The 14,817-nt window shown below is 31.5% G+C and overlaps 1 protein-coding gene across 4 annotated transcripts in view; it reads right to left on the bottom strand.

Moving 5' to 3' along the window:
* LOC126839069 (tight junction protein ZO-2) overlaps positions 1 to 14,140 on the bottom strand; it is a 35,190-nt gene extending 21,050 nt beyond the window's left edge. Inside the window, exons 1-3 of one of the 4 annotated variants that reach the window (XM_050574035.1) lie at positions 14,005 to 14,140; positions 13,801 to 13,937; positions 3,186 to 3,315 (exon numbers count right to left, since the gene is read on the bottom strand). In XM_050574035.1, the coding sequence (XP_050429992.1) occupies positions 3,186 to 3,315; positions 13,801 to 13,877 (207 nt within the window). In that variant the 5' untranslated portion in view covers positions 13,878 to 13,937; positions 14,005 to 14,140. Of the gene's footprint in view, positions 1 to 2,583; positions 2,828 to 3,185; positions 3,316 to 8,212; positions 8,884 to 13,800; positions 13,938 to 14,004 lie in introns of those variants that run through there. The other 3 variants (XM_050574018.1, XM_050574026.1, XM_050574044.1) reach the window with 3 other exon arrangements.
* Positions 14,141 to 14,817: the final 677 nt, after the last annotated feature.

Raw genomic sequence — 14,817 nt, 5'->3', positions numbered from 1 at the left:
TAATTTAATTATACAGCCAAAATGTTAGTAGTTTAGATATTAAAAAAAATATATATACATATATATATATAATTAGATTAAAAGTTATAAAAACAATAGAAATGTCTTGATAATATTCAGGCTACATTTTATAAATAATATATATACCGAATTTAAAGTACCAAACAACTTTGGAAATAACTCATTTTTTGCTGAAATAAAAAATCGTTTGCCATACAACACCAAGTGGTGAGCGTGTCTGTCCGCCTTTGTTGTTGCCGTTTAAAAATGCATATGGAATTTATTATGAAAATAACCGAATTTAAACTTTTCCTATTTTGTACGGCCGATAACTCGTCTGTGGCAGAAGATCATAAGAAACTACTCTAAATGTATAAATGGATTCCTGTGATATTTACAACAAATCAGCATAAACATATTTCACATGCAGTGTTTTGCAAATAAGTCGGTGTCATCGTTTCTGGTTCGCCTAGTGGTACACACAATATTATAGATCTATCGGATCTAAACAGATGAGACACAGAGATGGCAAAAAGATACCAGAAAGACACTCTGAATTATTTTTTACGACATGGATATGATGTCTTATGGCTGGGGGATCAACAGTGCTGATGTAGAGATAGTGGATTAGAGATACTGGATTAAGCGTGGATACTCTTAATTAATTTTATTTTTTTATTTGGCTCAAGTTCATCCATCGTTTTGTAATTATCCGAAGTAATGGGTCGAGTTGGGTTATTACCAAAACTCACAGTTTTGGCAATTTCTAGTTGAATATATTATGTGTATATTTTTTTCTTTGCTCAAAACGCACAGCGCGCCTTAAGACATGCCGGCATACAACTTATTATGCACACACAGTTGTTGTTGCCGTTTGCCGTTTGCCGAGGCGAATCAGGCGTGGACGATATCAAAGCTGGGAAAAAAATATGACAAGCACAACGGATTTTTAGAGTTTATATTATAATATATTTAACTAACTGTAGCTGATAGAATGCACCGGATGTGTCTATAGTGATTAAAACGCCGTTTGCTAGTGTATTTTATTATGCTATTCTCGTTAATATCCGTTTCACAAATCTAGTGGTGGTTACACAACGGTACATTATTTTTGGGAAAACCGTACCGTGAAAATCGCACTCATCCCACTTGTTGCACAAACCGGTAAATCACATATATTACATGTCATAGCAGACTTTGGGGTTGGAACCAAAATTCTAAATTCACCCATCTACCATTTTTTACAATGACCGCATCCTTTTTTTGTTTTGTCTGTATAACCCTCGTGTTGGCTTCCGGAATATAAAAAATGACAAATTTGAGAGCACGACAGTGTATATTCACAAAGAGGGTACATAGTTATATTAATTGTATTTAATAGAAGGATTGTTAATAATCTAGTCGAGTTTGATTTATTTCATGACCCATTATTTAAATTGTTTAAAAATTACTTTTCCTAAGACTACTCTTATGGTATGTGTACACATTTTTTTTTTTTTGATAAGTGTATTGTTAATATTTTATTATTGTATTTTATAACTGCCGTTATGGAGTAAGTAATTTAAACAAATGAAATCAACTCAGTTTCCAGTTAGTTATTATAGTTCTTTAGTTTTCTTAGCTCCTCGTTGCTCTCTTTAGTAAGTTTTTATAAAAAAAATGGTAATAATTTTGTATCAGACAGTTGCTAGCTGTGAAGATTAGGTGGCCATAAGACGTAGGGGATTGTGTAAAGGGGTCATTCCATGCCAAATTATCACCTGATGTGTGTGCGAGTGGATTTTTGAAATGCCTTAAACTCACATATCCTATGCAAATAGTTCCATAAAATCAGAAAAGTAAAGAAACATTTTTTTTAAACGTTTTTTGGACTTAAATCAGGTGCTACAATCAGAAAATTTGTTGTGAAAACATCACACAACACAATCATGATATCGAAATGGAACCTTTACTGAACAATTATAAATTGAGTGTTCTTTTTCATAATATACTTGAACAATTTTATTTTCAAATTTTTAAGTAATTAAAATTGAAAAATAAATTCAAAATGTTATGAATTTCGTAAAAAAAATGTTTAGTAACTCAAGGTCAAAATTTCAAAACTTTTTTTATTCTGATACATCATACTATACTCGTTTAATTCATAACTTTTCTTTAACAATTGTTTTATGTATACTGTATAGGTAACCTCAAAGTTTGGCATTTTACTAAAAAGTGATATATTTAATAGCCTAAAACTTCCAATGACATGAACCAAAAATTCTAAACTGAATTTTGGTAAAAGTTTTGTATTGGTGACTTTTTTTTTTTACTTGGAGCTGTAATTTCTCAAATTTTGTATTGTAGGACTACGATAGGTACAATTTTTTACATACTCAAGGTAAAAATTCAAAACTTTTTTTTTATGATGTACAAGCGCAACTTCAAAGTTTAGTATTTTATTAAAAAGTGCTATACAAGAGCCTATAACTTTTTGTGACAACTCCTAGTAAAAAAAAAAAAAAGTCGGTGCTTTAAAAATGTCAGCATTTTTGGTTCATGTCATGTAAATAGCCTACCTGGCCAAAGTGTTGATCGACTGACCTTTTTACGCCTATGCCTTCGGCTAGAAGTAGATTCGGAATCTCTTCTGGTTCTTCTACTACGACCGGATGAATACACGGACGGCGGCCGGAAGTCCTCGGGACGTTTCTTATTCGACCGCACCAGTTTACCAAACAAACCCATGTCCGCGGTGGTTCTTATATGTCCGGTACTGCAGGTATATTTTTGAGTTGTTTCCAATTAAGCGATGCGGAAGAAACGCTGTATGGAAACAACTCTGAAATAGTGCAGACCCGACGCCAAACTGAAGAAGCCCCGGAGGACGGGCACGAATAAAATAATACGATGCGATGCGTTTGCGCTAAATGCATACTAAATACTAAATAATAATAGCAAGTCAGTCTGACAAACGCGATGATGACATAACCGAGAGGCGTATTCTCAGGCTATCCAGCGCACACAAGATAACCCTTCACAATCCAATTAGTTTAACGTTACCAATGTGTGTGTGTGTGTGTACACATGCGAAATGTCAAAGCGACCCCCCGAAGTGCGCGATAACGTCATTTCCCCATACACGAGCCGCGGTCAATGTAGATATTTTATATTATTTTATACTTAAAAAAAAAAAAACCACTCACCATTTCTTCTACAGGCTCTTCGAACATCTCCGACCCTTCCTCGTGCTGTGGCGGTTCGCCGTTCAACCGTTGCTGACATTCTGCAAACTGAGGTGGTGGCGTGGTCGACCGGCTAGAACTTTTGCTTCTGCTGTAACGGGCAAAAAAAAAAACAACAATAAGTTTAAATCGGTCATGTTCGACAAATCTCCAGCTAAAATAAAAAAATAAAAAAGTTAAGTATTTTGAACAGTCCTAATAGATGTTTTATCGATTTTTTGACATTTTCATGTCTTAGCTCTGGCACATAACCGAAAAAAGCGTTATCAAAGAGCGTTCGTTACAAAAGCGGTACAAAACCGTTACAGGGGTAGGAGATAGGGGTGGGAGATAGGAGGTAGGAGATAGGGGGTGGGAGATAAGAAATATGTTGTACGTTCAACGTTCAAATTAGAACTAAATAATAAATTCAAAATAATTTAATTCTCTATGTTAAGTTACTTTTGGCCAGATAATAAACACTACAATTTTAGCCAGAAACTTGATTGTACATAATTTTTTTATCTCCTTGGCCTTATGCTGTAACTGGAAGCTCCATGTAATTTTTTTTTTTTTAATTATAATTCCACAACTAATTTAAATTTATTCGGTATTTCAACGAGACATGAAAATGCTCTTTCGTGGTTGCAGACTCGGCTGAAAAACTTTCAGTATCCCCAGCTTCCCAGTGGCGGATTTGTGGGGGGGCGATGGGGCGATCCCCCTCCTTGGCCTGAGTTTTGGCCCAAGAAAAATGTGGTTGTAATAAATTTCGACCATGTCAATTAATTTACCTGTTAATTTGTATAAGCTTCATGATATTATTTTTAATTTAAATAATTTTGTCTATGAGTAAAAGCCATTTTAGTTAATATAATAGTACATTTTTTGTTCCGTCACTGAAAACAGATTTGAATTCGTCATGAAGTTTACTTGAGATCGGTCAGTGTACTTTTTTTACAATTTTTAAATCAAATTTGAAAAGGGATAATATTAAAAATTTTATTAAGTACTCAGACCAATGCTAAGTAAACTTCATGGCGAATTCAAATCTGTTTCCAAATTACTTATCGGATCACTGGTTCGGCCTGTGCAATGGACAAACAATTATGTGTTTTGACTGAAAAAAAAACGGCCGGTAGCGAATCCCCTTAAATGTAGATGATATTATTGAAAGATTTGCTAAAGAAAAAAAAAAGATGCATCGATTTTATATTAAAAATATCTGAGTATTGTACTTTACTTAATTATAAGCATGTATTTGAATTTAAACAAACTTGTTGTAGCTATTTTCTATGAAAGTTTATTGGGTCAAAATTAAACTGAATTAATAATGATTAATTAAAAAATAACTAATCAAAATAATTAATACATTGTAACATATTTTGTAGACAATAATTAATAAAGTAAAAAACAAAAAAGGTAATTTTATTACACCTACAAAAAACAAAAAATTCGCCCCCCCCCCACCATTGGAGAATCCCTTGATCCGCCACTGCAGCTTCCCCCCTCCTCTAAATTTACTCCAACGCTTATAAGCTATTGTTGTAATACAAAACAACAACAATGTTTGCCTGTATCGGTAAATGTGATATTTTATTTTCATAATATTATGTTTATTCACTTAATAAAAAATAGATAGGTATAACCGTGTCTAAAGTTCAATTGATATGAAACACGGTTTTTACCTTGCCATATATCGTATACTGATTGTTTTAGATTGGCCCACAGGCTAATTAAGTCAGCGTGTTGGCGATACGGGCTAAATATGTTCAGGATTATAATAGCAAATGTCAAGTTCAACGAAGGTGAAAAAAGATTCGACATAAATTACAATGTATTAATTGTAATTCAATTGTAACGCATGAATATGTATATAAAATAAAAATAATCGTAATCGTAATCGGTTAAAACGACTATTATCCAATAAAATCTAAAAAAAAATTATGCAAATTTTAAAAACATTGGCAAGTAATATTAAAAATACATCTTGTCCCATTATACTAGTTCTTCAAGTACCGAACATACTATTCTGGCTTTTTAATTTGTATTAAACAGTTTATACATCAATTTCAAACTACAACCACTGAGTAAATTGTGTTCGTTAAATTATATATAATCATCGAATTTTAAAGAATAAAGTATTCGAATCCCAATTTTTGAAAACTCATGGTCAGTAATAAAATTCCTATCATTAATAAATGTAAATTCGATGATTAGTTTTTTTCAATGCATTTACATAAAAATATGCACAACAAATTTATCGATCATAACTTTATGGACATTTCAAATTTGCATTAAAAAAAAAATGGCATTTACAAGTATACTAGTATGTTTTTGTTCTTTTATATGGTAACGCTGAATAGTATTAAATTATTTATCATGAAAATACAACTAACAAGACATAAAATAATCAGATTATTTATATGTTGTTCTATTTTAGACAAACGTAATGCTTTTGATGCACAACAATACGAATATAGAATCAATTCAACTATTATAGTAACGCTATTTTACAATTAAAAAAAAAATAGTGTTTTTTAGGCGAGATATTTCGTTTGTCTGTAAAATAACAAAAAAATAACAAGGATGCACGAATAACAGCTCATCTGTAATGCGATTAGTCCTGTGTTGCGCTATTCAACATCTGGCCCCTAATTAAATGGAGCACATAACATGCAATGATATGATAATACACGGTCTACGGGTTCAACGACAACAAGTGTCATCTTGCGTTTAATTATTAACATAAATATATATATATATATTTTTTTTCCATATAAATGATGTTTTGCACACGATGAACCGGTCTGTTGACGGACCAGCGATTAATTTATGTGGGAAAATGTCACAGAACTAGTCTTAATTAAAAAAAAATATTATAATTCGTTAGTTGGTTTTGTCAACCGTGGTAAATTTATACTGCTAAACTCATGCAGGCAGGTATACTATAAGGCCAATGTCGTTAGTCTACAACCGCGTGGAAGATATAATACTGATGAGTAATATGTATAATATATGATAATTTTCAACTAAAACAGACCTGCGATTGTGCGTGGTCCATCAATAGACCATTATACACAATAGTGTATAATATGGAAAATGCGATTATTATTGTACACATGCCGTCGAAACCAAATAGCGGATACGATACACGTGTTTCAAGGCAATCGATCAGAGAGATCTAAAGATCATTTTCAAAACAAACGCTTCCGACACGTACACACACACAAGTAGTAGTACAGGGAAAAAAAATTGGTTTCTTTATTTTTTTCCATAGTCGTCACAATAGTATACACAATATTTTAAATCAAACTCCAACACGTTATCGCTGTAAAATAAACAGTTTTGTTTACACTCTTTAGTAGCACATTGCATCACGATCAAAGCCGGCAATAATCGATCACAACATAAGCAAACTTTTTCTGGCTGCATTTTTGGCGAAGGCACGCGCGTGAACAAAACCGACGCCACATAACTAATTGAGCAGCGATTTTTACAGCAGAGACTACTAATTAAGCGAGGTCACCCACCATAGCAATAACAATATGCTAAAGTTTTACTGTTGGTAATTTATAGCATCGAGTGTATACAATCAATCGTATTAGTTATGTTAACTGACACTTGTCTCGACGTGCCGATTTTTAACGCGTTTCTCATTCCAACTTGACCACCAAAGCCGCCACTGTTGTTATTCGATGGGATAGTTACCATTGTTTTATAAACGCATTTATCCATTACTCGATTAGCGGTAATCAACAGTTATTTGTATGATAAAAACCATCACCACGTAGCCGTTAAGTCTTAATTAAAATTATTATGGTTTATATATCGAGTCATTACGGTTTTTTCATACTCTATTTTTATGACAAGCTATTGGATTATGTTATTTTTTTACAAAATTAACTTAAGACCCGCCTGGAATTTAGAAAGAATCGGACCAACAAAAACCATTTTGGTTTGTTTGTTTTTTTTTTTTTTTTGAGAACTTGACAATACGCTAAACGGAAGTAGCCTTACGATATTTGTACGGAATCGTTATGTCAAAATATATGATACATTTTTTCGGCTACATCCACTTTGGGCACGTTTACTTCATAAAAGACAACTTGTTTGCGTACAAAGCATAAGAAACCCTATTTCAGACAAGTATAGCTGATGTTTATGCATATTTTCAGGTAGACATGACACTAATGTTAATTTAAATAATTGACTCTATTAAAAATGTATTAAGACATATTTATTTTGGCGGAAAACCGACTCGGCGATACGGTCGAAAGCCATTTGGATGTATTTTGTTATATCAATTAAAATTAAGCGTTACAATGTGCATCCAGAAATGTGCAAATGTTTATTCTAATAAAAAAATATTCTAATCATTTTCTACTACTTAATCTAATGGAAAGCACCCATACATTACATTATAAACTTGCTATAGTAACAATAAATAATATTATGCTGTACCTATTCAATATCTCATCTATTCTATCAATATCTATCTATCTAAAATTGCCAGTCTGTAAACCGGAAGACAATATTAGTTGAATTCATATTACATAATATATAATATAATATTCGTATTTTTTTTTTATGTACATACATTGGAAGATTATTTAAGTATTTGAATCGAAATTTACTCTAAATAAATAAGTTCTCAGGGGCATAGTGGACACTTCAGTTGTCAGGTCTGTCCGTTCCTGCTTGATCCCGGATGGGTGACCAGATACCGGATGGTATGTTACGTGTACCTACACAACCCCAACCAAAACTATAACCCAAAAAACCAAACAGCAAATGGTCAAAGTTGCCGAAACTTAAGGGTGAAAAAAAATTCTTATATTATTTTAAGAAATTTAAATACATTGCCTAATCGTTCGATTTAAAAGCCATCTGGATGATAATTTAGATAACATTTTATACGAATGACGTGCCCAAATCAGAACTCATCCAGCAAAAACCTAAATCGGCTAGTTTTTTATGAATTTTTTTTTCTAGTATAGGCGGCTTACTCTGTATAGTCCGAGGAGGAGATGCGTGTTTCGCCGGGCACCAGACGGCAACCGCAGAGTTTCGGGTAAATCAACAGGGCGGTCGGGGCGTCGGGCGAGAACATCAAAGGGGTCGTCGACGGGGTTGCCGCTGCAGGTGCGGCCACCCTTAGCCTACCGTATATCCTGTCGACAGTCATGGCGTTAACGACCCCGGCACAACCCCGTTTGTCCCTTTTCCTGGGGCCGGTCATCGAGTATCCGCCGTAGTCGCCAAAGTACCGCCAAGACGATGACGGCGACACGGATTTCCGGCGATCGAAAGGCAACGAGCACATGATCGAAAAACGCCGATAAAAAAAAAAAGAGAATTTTTTTTGTTTTTAAATACCGAGAGATCCGTCGTTATAGGTAAACGCCAACCGAACCAGACTGCCACTGCAACGATAATGGCAATAAGGAGCACTCGACGATTGCAACCGACGGCGGCCCGTGTAAACATTGACGGATCATAGTGCGAGGCGTTTGTTTGTTTATAAGTATATTATCTTTTCTACTTTTTGTCGTTCACTCGGATACGACCGCATACGACCCGCGGTGGTGTCTCGTGGAAAAGATTGAATAATAATTAATAATTGTCAAACACATATTTTATCCGAACGCGACGACAACAACACCGTTGGTCCGTAGCGACCGACAAACGAGACTACTAATGTGTTGTGCACGGAGAGTACATTGAACGCAGTAAAATGACGTTTATTAATAGTGTATAAGTGGTGCACGCACCGCGGTAGTGGCTGTATTATTGTCGCCTCGTCTGGGCCTTGTCGTTCCAGGCGATACCGCGGTCGGCCGGTCTCTCCTCCAGGCTCTCCACGGGCTAACGAATGAATTTTGGCCGGGTTGCCAATACAAAATGGACAATTGGACCTAACCGGAAAAGGACCAACGTCGAGGGGGGAAAAAAATAACGAAAATAAATCACAAACGTCTACTGGAAACGGTTAAGTGCTGCAGCAACGTTAATATGACGGTTATCGTCATCGTTTAACTCGGACAATAGCACAGACAGAGTAGCTCTGTTCAAGCCACGTGTGACTGAACCTTTTCTCCAGATTTTGGTCCAAGTAAAGTATAGGCCGCCGCCCCTTGTATGTACCAAACCGAAAAAAAACCCAAAGTAAACATGTTGAAAAATTAACTTGACCGATGTTGACGAAGAAAACATTATTATACGGCTCACTCTTTTACTTAACACTGGCAATTAACAAACAAATTGAAAGCAGAGATAATCGTTACCAGAAAAAAATTAAGAAAACGCTAATTTTCCAGAAAAACGTAGAAAAATATTTTTACTTCAAAATGGGCAAAAAACAAATAAAAACAAGGAAAAACGGGTCTTCTGGTAAAATCTTAAAAAAGTATAATAATATGTTATTACAATTTAAAATTCTAAGAAACATTCAAGTTTTAATAATAAAATAAAGTGATTTACATGATATTAAATTAAATCCATTTAGGCGATTCTTTTATTTTAAAAGGCATTACAATTACCTAATAATGTATTTATACTTGGAGACATTTTTTTTTTTTACTTTTTAATTTACTAAAAACGTGTTTTTTCTAAAATGTATTTTTTTAATTTTCTTATAGTTCTCTATCTGTCTTTGAAAAAAATCTAAAAATCACAATTTTTTAGAAATTGTTTGACGAATATTACCTGAGAATTTCTCTAGTCGATTCGATTTTTAAATCGCCTACCAAGTTTAGACCAACAAAGTATTTTATAATTTTATTTTTTGTACAGCAAAAATGTACATCATTGCTGAGACCAGTTCTGATTTTGACATGTAAAATAGAATAAAAAAACTATTTGTAGTGAATTTTAGAAAAATTGTCAAACGTACAAAGCACACAGATCATACCACAAGTATTAGTTCGCAGTTCGGGTACAACTTTGTCCTTATACTTAGGTTTTGATTTGTTTACATATAGAAATTGTTCTACTAATCAATCACTGGCTGTTTAGTAACTGATGGTTTTTACATTTTTAGTTTATGTTAAAATTAACAATTAAAAGAGTGTGGAAATAAATACTTCAAAAAGGATAATATTTTAAATAGACGTGGGTTAGATACAATATTTTACTACTCAAGACCATTGTTTGCTACGTCGCATCACTGGCACAGACACCAGACACGGTATTCGGTTCAAAGGCTAAAAAACAATTTAAATATTTTATCATTTTTATTCCTCTTAAACGATTGTTTATTTTTACACGTTCCTCAAGGCATCAATTTAAATTAATTAAAATATAATAACGCTTCAACGTTTATCGACTCGACACCATCATCAGGTTTCCATAATGAGTAATATGTGAAAAACATATTTTTTAATATATATATATATTATGATAACATATATTTTTTACATAAAAACTGTGTCTTAAAACGCGTCAATTGCCCGTTAGAGAATTTATTTCAACTGGCGCTTTAACAGTAATTTAATATAATTGTATTTTGTTTTGATCATTTTTATATTAACAACCTAGTTAACAAGACATGGACACGCCACTAATAACACACCATTGCGATGGAAAACGCCTAAACAAAAATGATAGTGCACAATCAAGTTATGATGAAAATATTTCAACTCACATCCGACGACATCATAGTATTTATATTGGAAATAACAAAAAGTGTATATATACAAAAAAAATAATCTTTTGATAGTTATCAGGCTCTATTAACTGAAGGTTTAAGGCAGAAGCAATGCATCTGTATCGGAAATTATCGATTGCCCACTTATGTTGTGACATTGAATAAATGAGAAAATGAGCCAATGAGTCAATGAGAAATGATGTAATAGGTATGCAAATAAAAATATAAAAAAATTAAGATTAAAACGGAATTGTAAATACAGATAAACCCATCGCACTAAAGGTATATAACAAAACGAGTGGGCATCAGTTAGAATGTCAAATAAAAACATGTAATGTTAGTTTAGAAAATCAAAATAAATAGGTTAACGTGAAATAAAATCCACAAATAAATACATCATATGTGCAACAACTACAAAACCAAGGTCATCAAGGTATTTAAAATAGGGCGACACGAAGAGCACACCCCTGCAAATATTTTTAAGTGTAAAATAAATTTGGAGTTGAGTGTTTTTTTTTATTTCAATGTTATCTGAGAAAACATAATTTTACAAAGATGTTTTTTTCTACGTTTACAATAACTTTTAATTATTTATATCAATTATTTTTACTTTTCATTTGCGTTATATCAAAGCCTAGACACAATTGGCTACTAAAAAAAAAATTCAACAATAAAAATTGTGAATTGTTGGTAAATAAGTTTTGTCATTCAACCTAACCAAGTTCGACTCTATTATACTAAAAAAAACAAACATTTTTTTAAATTTATATTTCTAAAAATGTTGGTAGTTTTATGAGTAGCTTCAAACAATGTTCTAAAACACAAAGCTTTATAAATTTATTTTCTGCACATTTATCTTTAATTTTGTGGAAAAAAAAAAATACAAAACCCGTAAAAAATTAAAAGAAAATTTTGGTACACATATTTAGTATATAACTCTAATGCAGTGATTAGCTTCGATGCGGAGCTGAGAAGGTATTTTTTTTTTTAAGTTATAAAAGTATATATTTTAAGTAATATAGTTTTAATCTCCTTATTAATATTGTAAACTCATTTTTATTTGAAATAACTGAAGTATTAAAGACATCGCACTTTATTTAATTACGATAACTTTGTTGAAATTAAGTTTACGCCCACTTCTTGTCGTTCTTATCTCTTTCTTTAAAATATAAAGTAATAATGCAGAGTCAAAGTTTACTATATAATTTTTTTTGCTTTATTTTCCTGATGTACCCATAAACACGCTATTGCATAATTTAAACAAATATAAAAGTAAACAATACAGTCTTGATCAGAAAATTGTACAGCAGAACATGACAATGTTTCTAATTTTAAAATTGCTGTACTTTTTTTTTTCTAAGTAGCTAATAAAATGTATTATAAACACAGAATAACTTTAAACATTTAACGGAGAACAATAATTTCATCGTTATTCAACCTTAATAATGATTATTAAATATACCTAAAATTATATGGAAATAAATCAGACTTATTATAAAACTCGTTACATAAATTACCAAGAATTTTAGACTTAGATATACCTAATAGAAGTCTGGTAGGTTTCAACTCTTGATAATTGGTAGCATCGTTAAAACCATCCGATTTATTCAATAGACAGTGGCACTCAATGAAATAACGACAAATTTTTTTTTTCCAGCTTATGTTTCCAATTTAATTATTAACACTGTATAAGCTGCAATTTGTATATGGTCCCGTCAAATCTCTTTCTATGTATATTTTATTGAATTAGACAAAAAAAATGCTCAATACAAATGTTCTTTTGATCCTGTGCGTTTCAGTCTCATCAGACAGGTTTTTTTATATAGAAATTCAGGTTTTAAATTTATTTCACCAATTGCCAAAATTTATTGTAAAACATATCTTGTGACTCTGTTTACCTATGTTTTATTTTTCTTTAAATATTTTTTATTCTGTGATTATTTAAATAACTATTTTTACTTTAACATATTATTTACCATCAGTCTCTTAATAAAAAGTAATTACTTTTTTATTTAATATAACCAAAATTGTGTTTAAGAATAACACAAAAATAATGGCTGACATATTAAACTAGAGAGAATTATAAATTTATACCGATATGTATAAAACATTTTTTTTACTAATGAACATACATATATATAAATACATACACATGTATATGTCCTTGTCCTTGTAACAAACTAGTATGAATAATAATAGCTTTTAAGACAATACACACAAACAAGACAATTGACAATAATCTTTTATTTTACCTATTAAAGCTAAACTAATTGATTGCCATGTCTATGAATGGTTCTTGTATTATATTCAATTACCAACTTATGGTGAGAACCAATGTCAGTTAGATATATTGTTACTATTGTTGATATTATAAATCGGAAATATCTTATCATTTAACATTATCGACTATCATTGCCTATATTATACTAAAAAAATAATTGAATCTATGGACTATTACTTAATAGTCCATAAATTCTATTACTTAATGCTTTTACAAATATCGATATTCATCATTAAATATTACTGTTTTTGAACAAAATTTATATGTACACAAAATGTATTGTATTTACAATCAGTGACTGTTCCTAATTTGAAAAAATGCAATAGGAACCCAATTCCTAAATACTAATATTATTGAGTATAACCCATAGAGTATAATCAATGGTAATAATTAGTAAACAAATAAATAAGAATTATCCTGGTATTCTTGTGGGAAATAACAAATTGCTTAAGCCACAGATCAAATAGTGTTAACTCTATAATTAGGGGGTTTTTGTTTTGTTTTTACAATACATAGATTTTAAACCAAAAATATCTACCAATAGTGTTACGGTTATCACTATTCGATCTGTGGTACAGATTTTTAAATGTATTTAAGTTTAATAATTAAACCCACGATTAATACAACATAGATAAAATAAAAAAATATTCGTTTATGACACTACTCACTTGTTGCTTATTTTTCTGTCGCCAATACTTTCTTGATCGTCTGAATCCATAAAATGCATTTCTTCGTTTTTAACCATTTTTCTAATTAGTTCAAGGAAAATTAAACTTGTGAAACATACACCCGGTATTTATTGAAACTGAAAAATTACCCTCAAAATTAACTGAAGTAAAAGAACGCTCGACAATATGATATGGCCTACTTACGGGTTTTTATGATTTAAATTTACAAGAGATTGCTATAACGTCGTGATAATAAGTTTAAACAAAAAAAAAACGTTAAGCGAATTTAAAATATAATCAATACGCCAATAAAATAACCATTAATCTGTTAACGAGATTATTATTTTAATAGTGTTATTGTTGTAATTTTTTTTTTGTATAGAAATGTAAACAAAGCAGGGTTTTATCATGTTATCAAATTCTGGTTTAATGAATGCACGGTCGAAATGTCAAGGAGAATGTAACGTCGGTGTTGGCGGTTGGCTTGTACCACGGTCAGGTACACTCCGCGTGAAGCAAACCCGCCATTTTTTGAATAAACGCATGGACGCATGTTAGCTATAGTTTTTTGAAAATATAATAAAATTTAGGTTTTGAATTGCTACCGTTGTCGAAAATACGAACCGCGTTAGTTTCGAAAATAAGTAATGCTGATTTTATATATGTATAAGTTAAACGGAATTTTTAAATATATTAAATCAAAACACTTTATAGATACGAATAAACCATAATTAAAAAGTAGATTTAAACAAATTTGACCAAATACCCATTTAGTTTTTAGTTGTATTGTACCGGCCTAGATAGTATATTATATAATATTAATTTATCCATTAGTCGGGTGAAATTATTTTTCATAATGTAATTTTCATAAACTTAATTTTAGTCATGTGTACTAGTTAAAGTATAACTAATTTTATTAAAAATTTAAATTGCTTTTATGATGCAACTTGCTGTTGATAAATCATTGTAATAATAAATACCGGGTATTTATATATTAAGTGAAACTTCAAGAACGTT

Source organism: Adelges cooleyi, unplaced genomic scaffold (genome assembly GCF_023614345.1).
Source record: "Adelges cooleyi isolate 19-005CV unplaced genomic scaffold, UGA_ACOO_1.1 ACOO_flye_CR_arks_rails_tigmint_CR_PRNA_108, whole genome shotgun sequence".
NCBI lineage: Eukaryota > Metazoa > Arthropoda > Insecta > Hemiptera > Adelgidae > Adelges > Adelges cooleyi.
Note: the sequence above shows the minus strand (reverse complement) of the source record. Positions and strands in the feature narration are given on the sequence as shown.